This window comes from Sapajus apella, unplaced genomic scaffold (assembly GCF_009761245.1).
Source record: "Sapajus apella isolate SASKATOON/1434 unplaced genomic scaffold, GSC_monkey_1.0 scaffold66, whole genome shotgun sequence".
In the NCBI taxonomy this organism is placed as follows: Eukaryota; Metazoa; Chordata; class Mammalia; order Primates; family Cebidae; genus Sapajus; species Sapajus apella.
This window is the reverse complement of record NW_022437006.1, coordinates 3,970,270-3,993,196: the sequence shown is the minus strand read 5'-3', so window position 1 is coordinate 3,993,196 and position 22,927 is coordinate 3,970,270. Positions and strand designations below refer to the sequence as shown.

At 36.1% G+C, this 22,927-nt stretch overlaps 1 protein-coding gene across 2 annotated transcripts in view; it reads left to right on the top strand.

Annotated features, from left to right (window-relative positions):
* The window catches only part of SLC2A13 (solute carrier family 2 member 13), a 351,790-nt gene that overhangs the window by 226,240 nt on the left and 102,623 nt on the right, over positions 1-22,927 (top strand). Inside the window, exons 5-7 of one of the 2 annotated variants that reach the window (XM_032248334.1) lie at positions 5,878-6,041; positions 12,133-12,253; positions 17,225-17,774. In XM_032248334.1, coding sequence (XP_032104225.1) covers positions 5,878-6,041; positions 12,133-12,253; positions 17,225-17,261 — 322 coding nt within the window. In that variant the 3' untranslated portion in view covers positions 17,262-17,774. Of the gene's footprint in view, positions 1-5,877; positions 6,042-12,132; positions 12,254-17,224; positions 17,775-22,927 lie in introns of those variants that run through there. The other variant, XM_032248333.1, reaches the window with a different exon arrangement.

Genomic DNA, 22,927 nt, shown 5'->3' with positions numbered 1-22,927 from the left:
GAAAATATGATGTATTTTTTTAGAAGAGATTCAAACTACTGCGTAAATGTTTAGAAGGTTGTAAATACAGTGGTAACCCATTATTTAAATGGTTAGCTGATATCATTGTTTCTGGAAACATTGGAGTTCACATGTTTTTAAATGTAAGTTCAGTGTATCTTTCCACAAGTCCATAATCTGACTTTTGAAAATTAGGTTTGTGGATTATTCTGACCTAAATATACCTTCTGCCCTATGAAAGAGAATGTAGTTATTGCCTAAATTTTTCTGGAACTAATTAACCTTTAAATGAATGCCACTGTGATAGCTATTGATATGGTTTGGCTGTGTCCCCACCCAAATTGCCTTTTGAATTGTAGCTCCTATAATCCCCACATTTCATGGGCAGGACTCAGTGAGAGGTAATTGAATCACGGGGGTGGGTTTTTCCCATGCTGTTCTTGTGATAGGGAATATGTCTTATGAGATCTGATGGCTTTGTTAAGGGTCGTTCCCCGGCACACTCTTTCTTGCCTGCCACCATATAAGACATACCTTTGCTCTTCCTTTGCCTTCCACCATGATCCAGGAGGCCTCCTCAGCCATGTGGAACTGTGAGTCCATTAAACCTCTTTTTATTTATGAATTACCCAGTCTTAGGCATGCCTTTATAGCAGTGTAAAAACACACTAATACAGTTATCCTTGTTTTGGAATATGTAAACAGTATCCTGATAGGAAAAATAATTATTTTAGTTAAAATAACCTCTTTTAATGTATTTGCATTTTTAATGATCTATAATCAATGTACTTTGGCATATGATACAAAAAATGTATTTATAACACTAGGAACTAAAAGAGTTAAAGGGCATAATGTAGGTAATGGAAATCTTTACCGTCAATAAACTACTCCATACTTTCTCATGGAACTCAGCCTATATCACAATATGAATATGCCTTATAAGGCTGTTGAGTAATGCAAGGCTCACGGCTGACTGTGTTTGGAAGCTAACTGTAATACTGCTAGGACATATCACCTTTGTGCCACATTAATCAAATTATTATAACTGAATTTCAGCAGTTAATTTGTCCTACTTAGACTGGCTCTTCTCAGGAAGAGTGTGTTCTATATCCCTTTTATTCATGAAATTAATTTTATAGTCCCATGCCAGAAAAAAATTGTCTTTATTATGAGTGAATAGATTTTACTTTGTCAGACAGTTAAAATTATTGAAAATATTTACAATTTTGCCTTGGCTCCCAGGAATTTTAGAACTATCTTATACTGTCTATGCAGCTAAGGATTTCATATAATTATCTTCATTTTCTATGTCTCTCTTATCAGTCTTTAATTTTTAATTTAGTAATTCTATCAGGTGTTTTTTAGTATAATTGTTCTTAATTTCTTCTCAGAAGTTTGTGGTAAATTCAATTAATCCAGCAAGCAATTATTTTACTGTTGTTAATTCTGTAATGCAATAGTGAAAAAGACAGGCTATGGCCCCAGGAAGCTGGAAAAAGATAACTTTTTCAGAAATTCCTAGGAAATACTTTGTTCAAATAGGAACTTAGCAGATGTATTTTGTTAAGCATATAAAGTACTCGTGTTTAGCCTGTTATTGCTAGTTAAAAGTCGGCATTAGGATAGATTGTCATTTCCAAAGCCTGTATGTTTCTATTTTGTGTGAGTCAGATTTAAAATTCAGGACTGGAAGCTGAACGTCATATAATCTTTAAGATAGCAATGCATGTAGAGTTCCAGTCTTTGCTATTCTTAAATGTCTACAGAGAGTTGCAAACCTTTCAACTTGACTCTGGGAAAGAGAGGATATGTGTGATATGACCAAAGTTTGCCCAGGAAATCTTTGAAGAGGATGATAGTTTGTCTGATAGGTATTATAAAATGACTTGAAAAGAGAAGATACACCTGCTTTGAGTCTAAAAAGGCAAGAAAGCCTTTTTCAGTTGTTCATATTGTTCTTTTATGCATAAGAGGGTTCCCTTATGCCTTCGTGCAACTTTTGAATGAATATGGTCCCTTAAAAATGCAAACTACTGCATAAAGGTTTAGAAGGTTATAAACACAGCGATAGGTAGCCCATTACTTTAATGGTTGGCTGACATCATTATTCATGAAAACATTGGAATGTACTTTGTAAATGTAAGTTAAATGTATCTTAACCTTAGACCATGACCTGACTTTTAAAATTAAGATTGTGAATGGTTCTGACCTAGATATGTCATCTCCTGCCCTATGCAAGAAAATGTAGTTATTGCCTGATTTTTCTAGAACTGATTACTCTTTAAGTAGATGTCCTTGTCTTTCATTCCTTCCTTCTCATTATAACTGTTGGCTTTCGCTTATTTTACTGCTCATTAGTACGTTTACTGTGATGGGCAGAATAATGGTCCCCCTAAGGACATACGTACACATCATAGTTCCCAGAGCCTGTGAATATGTTACATTACGTGGCAAAAGGAAATTAAGGTACAGACTGAATTACATGTGCTAATCAGTTTACCTTAATTAGGGAGATTATTCTGGATGATCTGAGTAGACCCAATATAGTCACAAGGGAGGCAAAGCAAAGGCCATGGTGAAGTAACATGAGAGGAACTTGACAAATCCTTGTTGGCTTTGAAAACTGAGGAAGGGAGCCACCAGCCAAGGAATTAGCAGACCTCTAACGGTTGGAAAAGACAAGGAAATGATTTTTCCCTGGAGCCTCCAGGAAGGAACAGAGCTCTGCTGACACCTGTGATTTTTGACCCCCAAGTGAGACACTTGTCAGATTCCTGACCTACAGAACTGTGAGATAAATGTGTTTTGTTTTAAGTAGCTAACCTTGTGGTAATTTGTCATGGCAGCAACACAAACTAATATATTTACCAATGATAGAGAAAGGCAGATGAAAATCAAGGCAGTCTGTACAGGACAAAATTTAATGTGGGCTGAAGTCACAGCTCCTGCTGAGAGGGAGATACTATGCCGTCAGTGAATTTCAGCCCCTCCTCTGACTGTTTTCCAATAATCCAGGTAATCTCCCATTGCCTGCTGCCAGTATAATGACTTGAAATAGGCTTCAGAACAATACACCTTTAGTTCAGTCGGCCTCCAGTCCACCCACTTGGCTATCCCCCCAGAGTAGTCTCTTCATAGAACAGATTTAATCCTATTATTTCTCTTTAAACTCCGCCTTGGGATTTTCCATTGCCTACAGTACAAAATCTAAACATGTAGCATTACATTCAAGGCCCCTGCATAACAGAAGCTTCTGCTACAGTCTTATATCATAATTCTCATTTGTAAGCATTCTTTTTTTTTTTTTTTTTTTTTTGAGATGGAGTCTCACACCATCGCCCAGGCTGGAGTGCAGTGACGCAATCTCGGCTCACTGCAGCCTCCACCTTGTGGATTCAAACGATTCTCCTGCCTCAGCCTCCCAAGTAGCCGGGGTTATAGGCACCTACCACCACACCCAGCTAATTTTTTTTATTTTTAGCAAAGACAGGGTTTCACCATGTTGGCTGGGCTGGGCTTGAACTCCTGACCTCAGGTGATCCACCTGCCACAGCCTCCCAAAGTGCTAGGCTTACCGGCATGAGCCACCGTGCCTGGCCACTTAGGTCTGTGAACCCAGCATACCATTTTGCGCTTTGGTCCTTCAGATGTGTCATTTCCATGACCTCCAATGCCCTTCCAGATTGTCAAACCTGCTGGCAAACCTCTATGACAAGGCACAACTCAAACATTAATGCCCAGGAAAACCAAGGAATATTCTACAGCAGATAAATTGTTTGCTGTGTCCTTTATGACTCACTGTTTCTTGTACATGTTGTGAAATTAAAATGTCGTCTTTGCATTTCATTCTTTTAAACTGAACTATGAGCTTCTTGAGGACAGCAAGAGGATTTAATAACATATCTGTGGAATTTTAGCAATTCACATGGCTTATACACTAGGTACTTAATAAATAAACATTCATTGTACAAGTGATTATGTTGCCCAGTCTGGCCAGAAGACACAGAGGTGCCATTAGAATGCAGGTTTCTGAATCCCAGGTCAGGTTTTGGTTGCATTCTGACTCTATAACTTAAGTACCTAAAATACCTTTTATACCTATGTAACATTTTTCATTTTAAATAAAATTTAGACAACTTATTTTGTCACTCTCCTTTCTATCCCTTCATTTAACACTTGTGATTTCATGGTTTTATTTTATTGAAAATGAAAGCATCAAAATAGCTTCTGTTTTAATTTTCTCCTGCCTCTATTTGGAAGAATTATTTTGTGCAATGTAATTATTTTTATGCTTAAATCATTGTGAAGACTCTGTAACTTAGTAGCATGACATGTCAAATTCTTTTGGCTTTAAATATTTGAATTTTCTCTCAATATTTCTATTTTCTGCCTTTTTGGATTTGGTATTCATGTTAGTTTCTTAGTGATGACATATGAGGTTTGACATTGCCATACAGGTCTTTATGAAAATGTATATGGTAGAACCTGGAATCCATAAAATACTACATAAATGGAACAAATTGTTTTCATAATTTTTATCATCACTTTACACTCTGACTACAAAACATTCACAATTTTCATGATGTCTGTAATAATTCCACCGGGAATTTCTCTTTTTGCAACAGCTGTCAGAATTCAGTCTTAAAATGGTTGGCATACTTTTTAAGTGTGATCAATAAAACACATCCTTCATGCTGCATAGTTAATTTATAAGTTTGGTTTACTAATTTAAAAAAGGAAAACACATTTTTTCAAGATGAATGAGTCCATATTGGTATTAAAAATTTACATAAGAGCTATCATCATTATTTTTAAAATGGTAGAAGCCATTGATGAATCTATGAGACATATGTATTAAAAACAGATTTTATTTTTGAAATATTATGAAGGTGTTGATAAATATTCAGAAACTGTAGATTTTTAACGATGGAAATATCCAGCTTGGATTAACATATTGCTTGGATATCCACTGTCTGATTTGAGTAAAGCTAACTCATTTTATAATGGCATCAAAAGCTAGGCAAAGCCATGGTTCAGAATGTGTCTTTAGGATTTGAATTCTATCACATTTCATCAGTGACTCACCAGGAGTATTTTGCTTTCTTGGTTTTCAGCTCAATCTTAAAGTAATCAGCTTGTTTAGCTATTAATATTTCCACCAGAAAAGAAATGTCTTGTGAGAAACCTGTCATCCTTAAATGTGCCAGACATATCTTCCATTGTGCGTCAACAAACTGGCATTATGGTCTTTTAAAAGCCAGTCCCCAGTGAGTTGACTTAGCATGAGATAAATCTACAGAACCTAATCATGCTAGAGACTTGGCTCACCAAAGGGTACCTATTTTCAGGAACCGTAAGCGATTCTCATGGACCGTGTGTCAGTTTCTCATCTTTTTCCGCAATGCCAGATACATTGTGACAGTCTTACTCATTGTGTCTTTTTTGAGGCAATCCTTCACTTGTACCAAATTCTTACCATTACATTACATTCTCTTCTGGCAGTCTTTTAAGGACATTAATTCACAGTGTATGATAACTCCTGATTCATTCCATGAACTTCGAGTTTATGATAGTTTTAATGAAACTACCAGCTGCCACTGTCCCTAGTTGTGGGATGTACATCACTTTGGAAGCCTTCAGCCTTATCTGCTTGCTCAGGTGCCATTCCTTGATTATTGAACTCCAAAATAAATTTATTTGAACACAGTCTGTATATTGTGATCTTTTCAACAGGCAGCATGAATTCCCATGTTAATTTGATGTTATTACTATAGCTATCCATTGTTTTTTAAGTTGGCTACAGGTTTTTTCCTATTAGAATTACCCTGTTTCTTTGGATGACTATCAATTGCAATGGTTTTATTCATTGCCTTGCAGGTACTACAGTGCAACCATTCTGCAGATGTCTGGTGTTGAAGATGATAGACTTGCAATATGGCTGGCTTCAGTTACAGCATTCACAAATTTCATTTTCACACTCGTGGGAGTCTGGCTTGTTGAGAAAGTGGGCCGCAGAAAGCTTACCTTTGGTAGTTTAGCAGGTAGGTGACTGGATGAAGAATTCAATTATAAACTTTTTTTCCTAATAACTACGAGTTTAACCTTTGAAAATGCAATACTTATACCACTTCTAATATTGGTTTCTCAGCCAAACAACAAAAAATTAGAGTTCTTCTAGACAAAAAAACAAAAGGTCTTTAACAACTATTACAATACATGCCTAGAAACTAGAATGTGAGTAGAAACAAACTGCAAGAATAATTTGGATCTACTGAGGTAACATTTTTCTGGTATTTTGAGCTCTAGTCAAAGATACAAAAGTGAAAAAAAATAATTGTTTTCTGTTCTATCCTTGTTTGAGAAAAAAAAAGCTTTGGATTCGGAAACTGACTTTTTAACGTACGTTATATTTTTAAATTTGGAGTAAAATGGAATTAAATTTGGAGCATTTTTTTTCGAAGCTCTTTCAACAGTAGAATGTTAGAACCATGTAATTTCTTCAAAAAGCAGGACAGACTCTTTTTGTGCTTGAAACAGGCCTAAGTTCCGGGACTGGCTGGTTAAATGTATTTTCTATGATAGTGAAATAAAGCAAAACCTTTTTTAAAAAGTCTCAAATATCTTTTGTGTTTAAATTCTTCCCATTTTATTTATTATTTCACTGTAACACAAGGACTGTTTCACTTGACAGAGTGGGACCATCTTTAACATTGTCTTTTTTTTTTTTTTTTTTTGAGGCAGATTCTTGCCCTGTCACCAGGGCTGGAGTGCAGTGGCACCATCTTGGCTCACTGCAACCTCCACCTCCTGGGTTCAAGCGATTCTCCTGCCTTAGCCTCCCAAGTAGCTGGGATTACAGGCACCCGCCACTACACCCAGCTAATTTTTTTTTTTTTTTGTATTTTTAGTAGAGACAGGGTTTCACCATGTTGGTCAGGCTAGTCTCGAACTTCTGTGCTCGTGATTTGCCCGCCTCAGCCTCCCAAAGTGCTGGGATTGCAGGCATGAGCCACCACGCCCGGTCTAACATTGTTTTTACATGGTTGCATGGCATAATTTTCTAATTTTTTTCAAATATACAAGTCATTCCTATTATCAATTAATTATACCCTAATAACTCCTTTATAAATTTATTTGGAGTGAGAATGCATTTTTCCATGAAAACATGGTTTTCATTAAAACACAGAGAGTGAAGGGCCCAGAGCATTTTAGCTGTCACAGCATTATGGTTACCAAAGAGAAAGTCTTTGTTGTTTAAACGTTATTGCAAAAGCAGCCTCCATCATCATAATCTAGGAAACTTTCTGAACTCTTCTGGCCAATGTCATGTTCCCCTCTCAGTGTAGGCCTGCCAAGGATTTCCAGAGCCCATCCCTGACAGTTAAGAGGAAGTACTAAGACGATTCCTTGGGAAACACCAAGGCATTTCAGAGTCTGCTTCTCATGAGCAACCCATAGGCACTTTTCTTTCCTGACCCATTCTCTTTGCAGCTGAAACCCTGCAAAGAGAATTGCAGGCCTCAGTTATGTCCACTACAAACACTTTGCAGTGATTCCTCCAGCGTGAGAGACACAGTCTATTTGATTTCCTTATTATGTGGCCAATTAAAGTGATCAGTAGATATTACAATGGTTTGAGAGGCAGGAGTCCTGGTTTCTTGTCCCAGGTCTCACAGGTCTCCTCTTTTACTTGTACACATAGTAAATGATGCCATTCATGTGGTTCTTGTGTTTCAGTTATTAACTAGGCCCTACTAGAAGATAATGACCAATGGACCTTTCACCTTCAGAAGAAGACATACCACTCAACAACCTTGTTAACATATTAATATTACTCCACTGTGACCCTCACTCACAACATATTTTTCTTTCACATTCCTATACTAATTAATTCTATGTTAGTTATATTTTTTATTTCAGCGTGTTTTTGTTTTATTCATTTATATGTAGGTATATACTTGATATTTTAATAGTACTAAGGATTAACATACTGATCTATGTTAAATTTCTTAAATTGGCTATAGCCTAGAATTTTTAGCCTTTGATTCAGTATTCTTTCCTATTTTGTGTTTTTATTCTGATTTATTTTATTATATTGGAGTAAAAATAGTGAAAAATGTTATATCAAGATAATTACCTGTTAGATATCCATTCTTTTAAAATGACTATAAATAAAAAATATGTAAGCCTGGACAAAGGAACTCTTTGTGCAAAGAAATACAAAATATGTTGTCCATGAATAATTTTACATGCAGGACATTTTTGGTGTCCTGACTTTTTATGTTCTCAAAGCTTGTTCAGAGAACTGGCCTTTTCTGGTAAATATTACAAATTTAGTGACAAATTCTTGATTCTTTTATTATTGGAAGATTTATGTCTATGTGGGTTTATTGGTCGTGAATCAGGAAGCCAGAAAGATGGTGTTTCTCCCCCTCAAGTATTTTGGTAGTGGAATATCTCTGAAAACTTCACTCATAAGCTGTCTTCATCACCATTGCCAAGGGTTATTTTAAAATAGGATTATTAGACCTTAACCCAGATCTTCTAAATTAGAATTTCTGAAAATGAGGTTTGAAATATGTGCACTTTAGACAGGTTCCCTAGGTGATATTTATGCACACAGTGTGAGAACTACTGCTCTAGTAGAGTCGTGGGAAGGGAAATTATTTTGTTTTTCTAAGTATTTACTAAGAAGCCAGACGCTATCCAGTACTTATGTATTACATCAGATATTTTTAATAATGCTATGTATTCAGCACTCTTCACTTCCTGTGAAGAATGTTTTTATCAGCAAAATTATATCAAAATTCCAAAATCTAACACTGTCTTTGGTTAAGAGAGACTCCTCTTGGAACATAAAAACATGCCAAAAGTGCACAGTACACTGGATAAAGTTCTTTCATCCAAAGCCTTCTTGTATTAGACTCAAATTCAGATTGTAATAATGAATAACTTGACAATAACCAGATTGATTTTAAATACTAACAAGTGACTGATAAAACTTCTGTAACTTATTAATCATAAGGAAAAAGTTAATTCAAATAGTTTTATGCTTTAAGAGTATATATGAGTAGATGATAGGACTAGGTGATTATTTTAAAATTTATTTTATAAACAAAATCATTTAAGATACCATTTCCTTCTTGTAAGGAGCTTATCATGTCGTAGGGGTTTTAGTCCTGTCTGGGCATCATAACTGCCTGTAGAACTCTTTAAAACTCAGATATTTTGTACTGATCTTCTGGGGATTCTGATCCAGAGGTTGTGGTACATCCAGGCATTTGCTTCAAATAGGAAGCCAGGATTGAGAAACATCACTATATGTAATAACAAAAGTAAGAGTATAATGTTGGCTTTTAAAATATTTTCCGCCAAATTGGGCTGAAATAAAAATGAATTTGGCTTAAGAAGAGTTAACTTTTACCTGTTTAGGAATTTTGTGTTTCCAGAATAGTACATTTCTCATAATTTTTAGGTTGGTTGGACTTCTTAAGAGATAAGTATAAGAATCATAGTATCCATACTGCAGAACTCTCATTTAGGGTATTGTACCTCATGACTTTCATTGGATGGTCTTAAGATTTTTTTTTTCCAAAAATGGCCAACATTGCAAAAATGTATAGAACTGTGGTTTATCCATTCAACTAATATTTATTCAGATCTTTATATGCCAGGCACTAGAACTGGACCTTACTGGGTATGTGCTAGGTATACCGTCTTAGAGTTTACCATTTTTATGGAGACAGGTTATTTAATGAGTGTTATGAAAGAAGACACTTATCTTTCCTTCACATCTTAATATGTTAAAGTTTCCTGATTTAAAAAAAATCTTGGCCAGGCGTGGTGGCTCATGCCTGTAGTCCCAGCACTTTGGGAGGCCAAGGCGGGTGGATCACGAGGTCAAGAGATTGAGACCATCCTGGCCAATATGATAAAATCCCATCTCTACTAAAAATACAAAAATTAGCTGTGTCAGTGGCGTACACCTGTATTCCTAGCTACGCGGGAGGCTGAGGCAGGAGAATGGCTAGAACCGGGGAAGAGGAGGTGGTGGTGAGCTGAGATCTTGTCACTGCACTCCAACCTGGCAACACAACAAGACACCATCTCAAAAAAAAAACAAAACCTTACCTGTTACGTGGCAATAAGATATGGAAGTAATTTGGGAAAATAGAGACTCAGATATTTTGATGGGCAGATTAACAGTAAATCTCGTGGTTCGTTTTGTTTTGTTTGAGGAGAGAGGTATGATTTTCATAACAGATCTACTGTATCTCTTTTCTGTTTTCCAGTTTGGGGCTTGATAGTCTTTTGAGAAAAGTAATGGCTCAAACTACTGGTAGCTCTGGTTTGAATTTTAAGCCAACAACAGTTAAACAAACTGATTTTAGTTTCATTGCATTATTATCTTAGACTTCTGACCTTTCTTTCAATCCTCCCCATCCTTCAGCTTTCTGTTCTGTTATTTTGAAGGTTTGCTGTGGCTGCTGCTGCTGCTTGTAATAATAATCATAGTATAATAACTAACAATTTATAGCATTAAAACATCTTTCAAATACATTATGACATTTAAAATTCACTGTAAGCCTGTAAGGGGAGTATTTTCACTAAGCCCTATTTTATAGAAGACTACATGGAATTATGGAAAGGTTGTGTCTCTTGTCCAAAACCATAGAGTCAGGAAACAGCAACGCTAGCTAAAAACTACAGCTTTCTGATCCCAAGGCCACCTCTGCACCCATAATGCCTGGCTTCACACACCTACTCTGTCAACTCTTATATAATCCTATTGTACTTCCACAGTGCCTCTCAATGTTCTTTTTAAAATCTATTTTGAAAATATTTTTGTTCATAATTTAAATTTCCTCCCAGCTTAACTAATGAAACCTTTACTACTACTAAATTGCCCTCCTAAATTCCCTATTTTAAACATTTTTTGTCCCATTCAAATAAGTTGTACAAACTAATGCAGCCATATTTTCTTTTTTTAGCTTTTATTTTAATTTCAGGGGTACATGTGCAGGTTCATTATATAAGTAAACATATGTCTTAGAGGTCTGGTGTACAGATTATTTTGTCACCCAGATAATAAGCACAATACCCAACAGGTAGTTTTTTGATCGTGTCCTTTCTCCTACCCTCTACCCTCAAGTAATCCCCACTGTCTGTTGTTCCCTTCATTGTATCCATGTTTTTGTCATGCAGATCCCACTTTTAAATGAGGACATGCAGTATTTGGTTTTCTATTTCTGTGTTAGTTTGCTAAGGATAATGGCCTCCAGCTCCATCTATGATGCTGCGAAGGACATGATCTCATTCTTTTTATGGCTGCATAGTATTTCATCTTGTTTTCTTTCTCCATTCTTCCATGACCCTTTTTGTTTACCCTCACAACGTCTGTGGCTCAAACAATAATCAGAAATTTGAAAAATGTTTTATTTACCATGAGGATATCTATCAAAGACACAAAAACTATTATTTTAAGTTATATCACCATTCCTATATGTTAACATCAAAGACAAGTATTTCTCCTTAAATACCAACAAAAAAGAAAAAAGAATATATGTGATATATTATTTGTTGTACCTTAAAGTCTTAAAAAAAATGCTACTCCATTTCAATAAAACATACTCTTTCAGCTGCTTTAGACATAACTTGTTTGTTAAACTAAGAAGGTTTACCAATTTAAGTCTTCATGATTGACTATCAGTAGAACAATTTTCTTGGCACCAAAAGGAACACTTGATGGAAATCTGTTGTCTTTCATACTTCCTGATATGTTAGGCACTCAATAATGTTGTCACATTAATTGATTTTGAGATTTTCAGCAATCCTAGGGGTGTGTGTGTGTGTGTGTGTGTTTTTAAAATCATTACCAATTTACTGTTTGGCTAGCAAATGTATTTGCTTTGAATTTCACTCTCATCATGTCTCACAATGAATGTGCTAGTGCATAGTTCTGATAATTTGCTTATACATTAGGAATATATATTTTCTTAACCCTATGAAGATAGATCAAGGTTTTTTGTTTTCTTTTGTTTGTTTGTGTTTTGGTTTTGTTTCTACCAAACCCAGACTGCTTTAAAATACTATTGTCAACTCATCTCTAATACAAAACTTTTTTTTTTCAAGGTACCACCGTAGCACTCATTATTCTTGCCTTGGGATTTGTGCTATCAGCCCAAGTTTCCCCACGCATCACTTTTAAGCCAATCGCTCCGTCAGGTCAGAATGCCACTTGCACAAGATACAGGTGAGATTTCATTATGTTCTTCTTCCTTTACATAATTCTGGTAACTTTTTTTGCTGCTTTTGACTTTTTTAAAGTTGTAGACATGAGTAGGAGCTTGCTAGGCATCCAGGCTTATGTGGAAAGGGAAGAAAATGGAAAGGTGGTAGAGAAAGGCTGCCAAAAAGAGGAACGGCTTGTGCAGATGTGTGAGCATAAGGAATTAAGGAAAGAGTGAGTTGTTAGATACAATCTTGGGGACATTTCTCGGGAAATTAAAATTAGGTATTGATACTGAATCAAAGCAGGAATACAGAAAAGGTATTTTACAGCATATATGATTCAGTGACCTCTATATTCCAAGCAAAATAAGTAATTTTAGTCAGTAATTAAACTTTTATAAGATGCACATGCCCTCTGAATATTCAGACAATTTTTAGTGATTTGCATGGGTATCCTCTTGTTCACTTAAACCTGAAGTTTTCCCTCAGTACTGAGGCTCTTCTAGAGGATCAGAAAGTAAAAAGTGGTGGTGGAAAAGCACAAAATATCCTAATGGCTAGCGGCAGGCCTAAGAGCTCATTAAGTCAAACAGTGTACACACTATGTGATATATAGATAAAAACTAGATAAATGGATAGATGGACTGAGAACAAATAAATGAAAGTTTGAATGATTGGACACATCAATTAATATATTTGGCAGCAGAGTTTCAAAGTTTTAAACTTGGTTTTAGCTATCATAAAGTCTAGTAAACCCTTTAAAACACGTGAATAGAATAAGACCCAGCATTAGCAAAAATTTACATTCCTATAGCTTGACCTATAGATGGATGCAAGTCTCAAATCAATGAGTAAATGGTTTACTAATTCATACAATCCTATATGAAATTAAAACATGGTACACTAAACTCCTCTTCGTATTCACTTAGAGCATCAGATTGAGCATGAATTTATGATGGCTGTTCATTACAACAATGAGGAAGATATATCGGGCCCAAATTGTGATCTGTGTACCTTTGGAAAATAGCATCATAGCACGTCTTTTATTTTACTGATAAGTTTATTATTGGCTTAGTGACTTTCATAGTCTTTTTACTGTTCTAGGAAAACTTAAGGGCCTCTTCATAGTAGAAGTTAACCTTAGCATAAATCTTTATTGCCCAACCCTGTCTCACTGCACAGCAGTTTATGATCGTCATCTGTTAATCCTTGTGATCTTTCTAAAGTATTATCATCTAACTAATATCTTAATATACAATTTTAATGAAGTAAGAAAAGTGATACAGCCTTCTTTTATTCTTATTACAAAAATAAGCAGATATTTTGAAGATATAATCAAATTTTAGGTGTCCTTCGGGAGTCAGTGGATATGAAAAACAATTATTTATTGTATGCCTTCCTTCAGAGTAACATATTAGGCTTTGTGGGAATTTGACAGCATGTATTTTCGTCTAAGTGATTTCGTAAAATAAGGCTGTAGTCGCTTACTGGTTTTTTATGGTTAAAAGCATTTATAATCCTGGCTCTACCGGCTGAGCAGTAATTGACTATATTAATTATATCAAAATAACTAAAAGAATAGAATTGGAAGGTTCCTAACACAAAGAAGTGACAATTGCTTGAGGTGATCAATATCTCTATTACCTTGATTTGATCATTACACATTGTATACTTGTATTAAAATATGACATATATCCCATAAATATGTACCACTATTATGCATACGTAACAAATAAGATTAAAACCATCTATATACATTTCCCTTTTCCTTAAGACAAACAGAAAAAAAAAATCACCTAGTACCTTAAGATGAGTAAAGTTCACTTTGTAAATGTAAGTAGTATGCTTTCCCCATGGAGCGATCCATATTAGGAAAATTTAGCAAATAAAACAAATTTTAAAGGAGACGTAGTTTACTCTTAGTAACATCATATTCTGTTGGTGAGAGTATAAATTGTTCTTCATTTCAGAAAGTAATATGATTCTGCCTAATAAAAGTAAAGTACCTATGCCTATTGACTCAGCACTTCCACTTATAGAAATCTGTAGATTCCAGTGATGAGTATGTAGTCCATTCTTACTAGAGTAGAAGATTTAAGAAAGTAAATGGTTAAAGAACAATGATTCTTCTTGATTTTAATTCAATAAATATTGGTTGCATACCAGGCCTAAATATTGGTTGCATACCAGGCCAAAATATTGTAGGTAAGAGCTCACTAATGACTTAAGGTTCAAGAGATTGACAATAATTTTCAATCAGGACATCCCCTTTCTAGAATGTTTTAAGTTTTTGACTGATAATATATTTTTCAAGGCCTGATTAGATTCCTTGGACTGAATGTATTAAAGAACTCCTTTCAGAACAATGAGAACATAGGGACACAAGGAGGGAAATTAACTACACACACTGGGGCCTGTCAGGGGGCGGGGATGGAGGAAGGGAGAGCTTTTGGATAAATAGCTAATGCATGCAGTGCTTAAAACATAGGTGGTAGGTTGATAGGTGCAGCAAACCACCATGGCACAGGTTTACCTATGTAACAAACCTGCAAGTCCTGCACATGTATCCTGGAACTTAAAATTAAAAGAAAATGCCTTTCAGATCTACTTTCAGTAGATAAAAGTGTGTACAAAGATAAAGACAGACGCAAATTGCTGTAGAAAATGATTGGCCACCTGTATAAAAGCTGTCACAGGGTCCCAGCTGCAGCTAGAAGAAATAACTCTAGCATGAGTATCATCTGAATCATTATGTCTTTATGAGAGTTCACACACATATTTCTTTTTTTTTTCACACACATAATTCCAATATGATCTTCAGCTCCACACTCTCGAATTACTAATGTTCTATTCCTTTCATTTCCAATTCAAAATATTTCCTCATGAGAGCTAGTCAAGATTTGAGGAATTAAACCTTTCCTAGGTACCCTTCCCTCAAATACTTGACATATTATTATTTGTAGTGTGATCTCAGTATATGTAAATTACTATCATAAAACACTTAAAAGTAGACAGATAGTTCCTAAAGCATACAGTTGTAGAATTTTAAGGTACCCTTGCCCTAGGTATTTTATCATATTCACTTATTCATTCTTCATGCATCTAAATATATTACAGATCACCTACCATAGGATTGTAAGGATAAATTAACATATAGAAAAATGTCTTAAACAGTGCTTGGCACATAATAAGCACTCAGTCAACATTATAGTCGTTGTTAGAATTAATAAAACCTGTAATAGGAGATGAGGTTGGGATGATGGGACTCAGAGAAGATTACCTTGAGAATAGGATGTTTGTCCTGAGCTCTGAAAAGGAGAGCAGAGCACGTCACACAGAAAGAATGGCGGGTACAAAGATGCTGCAAGGCAGTAAGGAACCTGGCAAGGGCAAGGAACTGAAAGAAGAAAACTGTGGAGGTCAGAGAAGAATCAGATAGGACTGTGAAGATGCATCAGAGTCAGATCATGTAGAAACTCAGAGGTTTTTCATCTTTAGTCCAAGAACATAAATCCATTGAAGAATTTAAGCAGGGGTGTGCTTGGACCACATTTTCAATTGTAAACTGTCTCTGGGTGGGTGTGCAGAGAGGGCATGTGGGAGATGCCCTCGTGTAGGGAGACTAGTTTTTTATAGTTTTCTATGAGAGACATGACTGTTGCCTGGATTATAGTGGCAAGACTGGAGATTTGCAGGTGGACAGATTTTCAGTATATTAGAGGAGAAAAATCAATAAGAAATTTAAAATAAATAATTGATTAACTGTGGGCATAGGAGGAAGGAGTCTTTGGTTGATTCCAAATTTCTGCATGAGAAAAAATGTAGACTAGATCATATAAATAAGATGCAGCAACTGGAATCTTATTTTGGACATGTGGAATCTTAGGTGTTCATGAACCATCATCAGTGGGATATTGAGTAGGTATTTGGGAAAACTGGCCTGTAGTTGAAGGAGAGTTCTAGAATGAAGAATTATTATCCATACATGATAATTAAATCCATAGATATGGGCAACATCTTATTCACAATTAAGATCTTTACCAAGACTCTAGCTACCTTTGCAATTCATAATCTATTCGTAAACCACTAGTAATTTACTAATCCATGGGGCAGTATCTATCCATTCTTCAAGCTTTTAATCCCAGCATAGAATCACAAACTATTCATGCTGGAAGGCCTTTAATGTGACCTAATTCAAGCCTTTCATCTTAAACCTACACTTACATCTTACTCAGTTTTTTACTGAGGTCAAAATAAGTCACATTCCTTTCCCAGGGCACACAGACTAACTACTTATTCTTTAGGCTTCCTTTTCCTGCATACAGACCTTTCTTTTTTAGCTCACACAGTTCTTACGGAGTTATTGTTAATATGAAACCAGTGATACAAGAGCTTCTTTTTCTATTCCTTTCAAACCTTGCTCTTTTTGCTTTGGATCAAGGACATGGTTTTACTGTTGACTAGTAAAATTAGGTAATTTGACTAATTTAATGATGCATAGCGTATTACCTCTTTGATAAGATCTTGCTATATTTAGACCCTGTTTGAGTAGAAATTGAAAAAAGGGACTATGTCTGTAGTTCATTATAATTTTTTTAATACTTCTCAGTTAAGACCAGACTCAGTGGCTCATGCATGTAATCCCAGCACTTTGGGAGGCCAAGACAGGAGGATCACCTGCAGTCAGGAGTTTGAGATCAGCCTCGCCAACATGGTGAAACTCCATCTCTACTAAAAATACCAAAAAAATTAGCTGGGCATGGTCACAGGCACCTGTAATCCCAGCTACTCAGGAGGCTGAGGCAGGAGAATTACTTGAACCCCGGAGGTGGAGGTTGTAATAAGCCGAGATCGCACCATTGCACTCCAGCATGGGCAACAAGAGCGAGACTCGTCTTAAGAAGAGAAAAAAAAAGAAAGAAACTTCTCAATTAAGAGCCTTACCCAGGGTCATCTGCAGAGGTACTTAAAGTCACCTGTTTTCCCTTCGCAGAGGTCGGCCTCACCAGGACAGTGGCATGTTGTTTTGAAACACTCCCCAGGTGATGCCAGTACCTCTTCCATTAAGAACCACAGCCATAATAAAACAAACTAACAAACAAACAAAAAATACCTGCCAGCTTTCTTTCCTTTTTTTCTTTTGATTTTTGTTTTGTTTTGTTTTTTGCTTCTTGAACATTGTTAAACCAAGCATACAAATATGATTAATGTGGTTCTTTTCCTATAAAGTGATATTTTCATGTTTTCCTATCACATGATGTTCTCCAAAATCCAAACTGACAAATTGTAGCTTCATCTGTAGACCTCCCTATGGTGGTGACACTAGTTTTGAGTCCCTTCAAAGTTCATTTTCAATAAAAAATTATTTTTAATTTTTTAATTAAACTGCCTTTTCTTCTCCTTTTGCCAGCCTGTGTTACTTAACAAACACATCATTAACATGAAAACTGTAAGACTGTCAGATTCAATCATAAAACTTTTATGGAACCTTAGAAATGCGTAAAACTGCCTGGCACGGTGGCTCATGCCTGTAATCCCGGCACTTTGGGAGGCCGAGGCGGGCAGATCACAAGATCAGGAGTTCAAAACCAGCCTGGCCAACATAGTGAAACCATGTCTCTGCTAAAAATACAAAAATTAGCCACCTATAATCTCAGCTACTTGGGAGGCTGATGCAGGAGAGTCGCTTAAACCTGGGAGGCGGAGGTTGCAGTGAGCCGAGATTGCACCATTGCTCTCCAGCCTAGGTAACAGTGTGAGACTCCGTCTCAAAAAAAATCAAAAACAAAAGAAATGTGCAAAAACTCTGTTAGCCTCGATTTCCCTCCCCCCTCCCGCCCCAGTATTTGACATCTGGTGATAACTCTGTTTATCATCAGTAATTCATAGCATCTAGACAGTGAATATAATATTATAGTGTGAATTAAAACAACATTCCGTTTTTGTTAAAAGAATATTTTTTGGCTTACTGATTTCCTTTAAATGAACCTGCTTCATATTTTTTTTTGAGGGGGGATGGTGGTACAGGCTACTATACCTTGAGGTTACTGTTAATAACACTGCAGTAGGCTGGGTGTGGTGGTTTACACCTATAATCCCAGCATTTTGGGAGGCCGAGGTGGGTGGATCACAAGGTCAGGAGTTCAAGACCAGATTGGCCAACATGGTGAAACCCTAAAAAATACAAAAATACAAAATACAAAAATTAGCTGGTCATGATGGCTCATGTCTGTAATCCTAGCTACTTGGGAGGCTGAGGTAGGAGATTTGCTTGAACTGGGACCCAGGAGGTGGAGGTTATAGTGAGCTGAGATGGCACCACAGCACTCTAGCCTGGGCTACAGAGGAAGGCTCCATCTCCAAAACAAAACAAAACAAAAAACAAACAAACAAAAAAACCCACTACAGTAGAAAGCAGTGTTGTATGTGTTGACTAATATCTACAGACCCATTTGAGATAAAGATAAGTTTATCTAAGTCAATTAAAAAGGGAAATGAAAGTTGGAATAAAAAGTCCACAGTGACCTTATCATCAAATAACTGCACATATCTTTTGCTAGCCCTTAAATACCCAGTGTGCTGAATCTGACATGTGGAGAGGATTCTAGCCACCTGTTCATGGAAGGATATAAGAGCTTCTTGGAGGAAGTTATGGGGGCATATTCTTTGAGTTCCCCATAACTTTTTAATTTTGATGCCTGAGCTTTTAGCCATGGACTCACAAATCCTCCACATCGCCAGATTTGCTACCCAAACCTTGGTTTTTCGTTTTGTTTTGTTTTTCTGTAGTCAAAAATTGCTTCTTAGGAAGGCAGAAAGACAAGAAGGAGTATTCAAGATTAGGTGTGCAAAGATGAAGGAAAAGCATTTCAGAGAGCGGGAATATCATGGAATGTGTGCAGGTCCTAAGCAATGAGTATGGCTTCTTCAAAGAATTGACCAACAAGACTGGGTCATGACAAGCAAGCGAGAGAATGGCACCAAAATAGACTGGACAGCACGCCAGTGGCAGAACATGCCAGGACGTTATACACCAGGAGAATTTTGGATGTCATCTTAGAATGCTGAGAAGCCTTCAAAGGGTATTAGGATGAGAATGACATGATCAGATTTGTGTTTTTAAAAGATCAATCTGACTGTAGAGTAGAAAATTGAGTAGAGAAAAACAAATGGTGATGAAGGGAGGAAGGTTAAAAGAACTTAGTAGCCTAGGCAAGAAATAACGTAACCTTGATGGTAGCAGTGGATATAGAGAAACGAGAGATATTTTGGAATGACAAGGCTGGGTGATTAGCTGGATAACAGATGAAAACAAATGCTTTAGAAACAGGAAAATACTTGGGGCAAGAGGAATATAGGATCTGAAATCTCACTGTAGTCTACTTAGAAACAAGATTTTAGGCATATAAATCTGGAACCCCTTTGCCTTGCTCTCAAGTTAAACACAACAGTCACATAATGAGAGCAGTACTTAATATTTTCTGTAATTTATACCCTTATGTGAAATGTAATTTTTATTCCTTCTTGAACTTAAAAGACTTCTGAGAAAGATGTTTCTGAAGTTGTTCATTTAGGTCTGATACAACAGAGTAAGATAAAGTGGGAAAAACATCTATCTCTGATATTCCATAGGACCTATATTCTCATTCTAGAACTCTTTTCATTGCAGTGAACACATGAAACCAACTTGGAGTTTTATTCCTATTTCAAGTAAATCCACGTAAAATAGCATCTTTATAAACAAAACAAATAAACTATCCAGGACTGTGACAGCAATCGGCTGGAATCAGCCTCTGGTGTATTTTCTTACAATAAAGACCAAGGAAATGTTGCAGAAAATATAAATATGAAACAAAGCCTCTAAAAAACTTAACTGCTCTTTAATTAAGTTTATATCAAATATAACTAATTCAGGTATTAGCACTTAAAACATTCTGGTATGTTAAGTTGAAGTATTTCCTGTCTCGTGGTAAAAGCACATTACATAACCTTGCTACGTGTTCCTTGTCTGAATAGTAGGAAAACACCTATTGCTGGGGACCAAATGTTGTTTATTTAAAAACAGAGCATAGCAACCTGGTTAAAAGAACCTCTTCAGTGAAAGTAACTTTGAAAACTGTTGTTTCGATTGGCTGGGTGTTTCAGTGGATGGATGGATGGGTAGATGCATGAAGGGTTGCTTTTGGTAAGAGAAGGTAGATGGGCTGACTAAACGAAGATTTTTAGTATAATTTGCATCCTGCAGCTTAGGTATGTTTTGGAAAATTTGGCAACACCTTGTTGCTATCAAAGAGCTGGGATTAAGTACACTAGAAGTGTACTTCTAGTCATGGCTACAGGATGATTAGCAATACCTTCTATGGGCATAATAGTTGACCCAGCAATTTAAGCCTGCAGGTCTCTGGGCATACAACAGGTCACATAGTGTTTAGGCTATGCCTCAGTGACTCGTTTCAATTGTTGAATGGTGGTAACAAGATAGTGTTTTCCTAATATTAGTAAGTAAATAAATAGCAACAAAAAATAGGTCTCATGTCTCTTCAACTGTAACATCCAGGTTATATGTTGAATAAATTAGAAGACTGGAAAAATGAAATAATGTAACCTGAACAACCTGGTTTCTAAAGTGCTATATTTGATTTGCTAAACTATATAGAACTTATACAATAAGAATTGCACTTTCTAAAGTGCTATATTCTTTGATTTGCTAAACTATAAAGAACTTATACAAATCTTATTGTATAAGTTCTATATAGTTTAGCAAATCAAAGAATATAGCACTTTAGAAAAAAACATTTCTGCACATTTGTAGTTGATTATTTTAATAAACATTTTTGAGATATGCAGTAAGCTGGGTTATTGAGATTTTAAAAAAAGCCTTCCTCCTTATAGAGCTCACAGCTATGAGGGAGAAAAATTCAGATACATAATTGCAAAACAGTGTAATAAAGGCTAATAGATGTATCAGAGCATTACCTGGCATAATTCACTTCCCCAGGGCCATGACAGAAGGCTTCCTACATGAGAGTCCTTATGTAGTCTCATTATTTTGGATCCCTTTATAGTGTTTTTAACTCCATAAAATAAATTTTATAAAAGTACAAAGCAAATCAATCATATTGAAGTACGGTTGCCAGGATACTTTAAAAAATAAACTTGTTATGTAGTAATGTATGTACTTCTTTATTAATGCATTAATTAACAAATCTAGCTGCAAGTCTAATACTATAGTTTCAACACCACAGTGAATGTAAATGATATTTGGAGATTTCTGTGACTACCTTAATGGGATATGAAAATATGCGACTTCTCTTGTTGACAGTAGTTTACTGCCTACATTCCTAATTGAAGGATATGCTAAATTTCAGTAAAAGGTTAATGAAATACAGATGTAATTTTCTTTTCATCCAAGTTTACTGGCCCTATGTTAAGGACCCCTCACAGAGGAGGGAGATTGATCTACTTTTTCAATGGTGAGTCAGAGTTTCTCAGACCACTGAAAATGGAGAAGCTACCCTGGCATGCGAGCAACTTGTGCAAAGGCAGAAAACAGATATGCCCTTCAAGAAAATTATAAACCTTGATACTGCTAGAGAAAGGGACTCCAGACACAGCATGAGGCAGAAGGAGAGGAAAGGCCTTGGATACTAGGTCAAGACTTGAGTGAGGAAGGTAAGCCAGTCAACGGCATCAGGCAGGGCAGTGCCATGATGAAAGCTGAGCTTTACAAAGAGTTTTCTGTGTGAACTTTGGGGTAGATTGGAGGGAGAAGAGTCTGGCAGCCCCAGAGAGACATAATGAGAGTCTGAAGTTATCTCATAATGGTGAGCATGAAGACAAAGCTATTTAAAAAAATATTAGTAATAAATGTCAAAGGCAAAGTATGAGGGAAAAGGCGTTTGGGCAGGCAGTTTAATTTTATGAATACTTAGTGGCGATTATGTGGCCCCAGCCAATATACCTAGCGAGATGGATGGGGCATAATTCTAAGCAGGCTTTTTATTTTAAAATAGTAATAGTTTCTGTTAACTAAGCCCTTACCATATACAGGTATCTTTCGGTATTCTTTTTGAATATTACCTATTACCCTTAAAGTTTCCCGAGGAAGATATTATTATTATTATCCAATTTTCTGGATAAGAAAACTAAGGATCGGGGGATTATATCACTTGCCTAGAGTGATATAACTGGTATGTTGCAGAGCCATTTTGTTCTGTCCACCTCCCTCCCTTAGTCAAACTAATGGCCTTTTTTTGCGTATGTCAATACTATCCAAAGCCTGTGAGTATAGTAAAGAGAGGCTAAGTATCAGTTACTCAAGAAGCAAAGAGCAGGGTTCTAAGCTTCTCATATTGAAGTGCTAGTTATTGAAACACTAGGATTTTATTTTAACAAAATATTGCCCTGAAAATCAAGTACCAAGTAATGAAAATCATTAAAACAAGAGTTTTTAATGAAATGAAAATTTCTAATAAAATTCTACCCCCACTACACATGCCATTTAATTGAACTAACATAAAACTCTTTCAGACATATTTAGTAGCCAAAGTTCCTTATGTAACATAAATGAGATTCTGGGTTGATGCACAGATTCCTCAACAGAAACAGATTATGAAACTACTTCTGATTACTTCACCTTCTCAGTAACTCAGATACTGTCAAAGTGGGAGATACCTTGATCAAACAACATACTGTA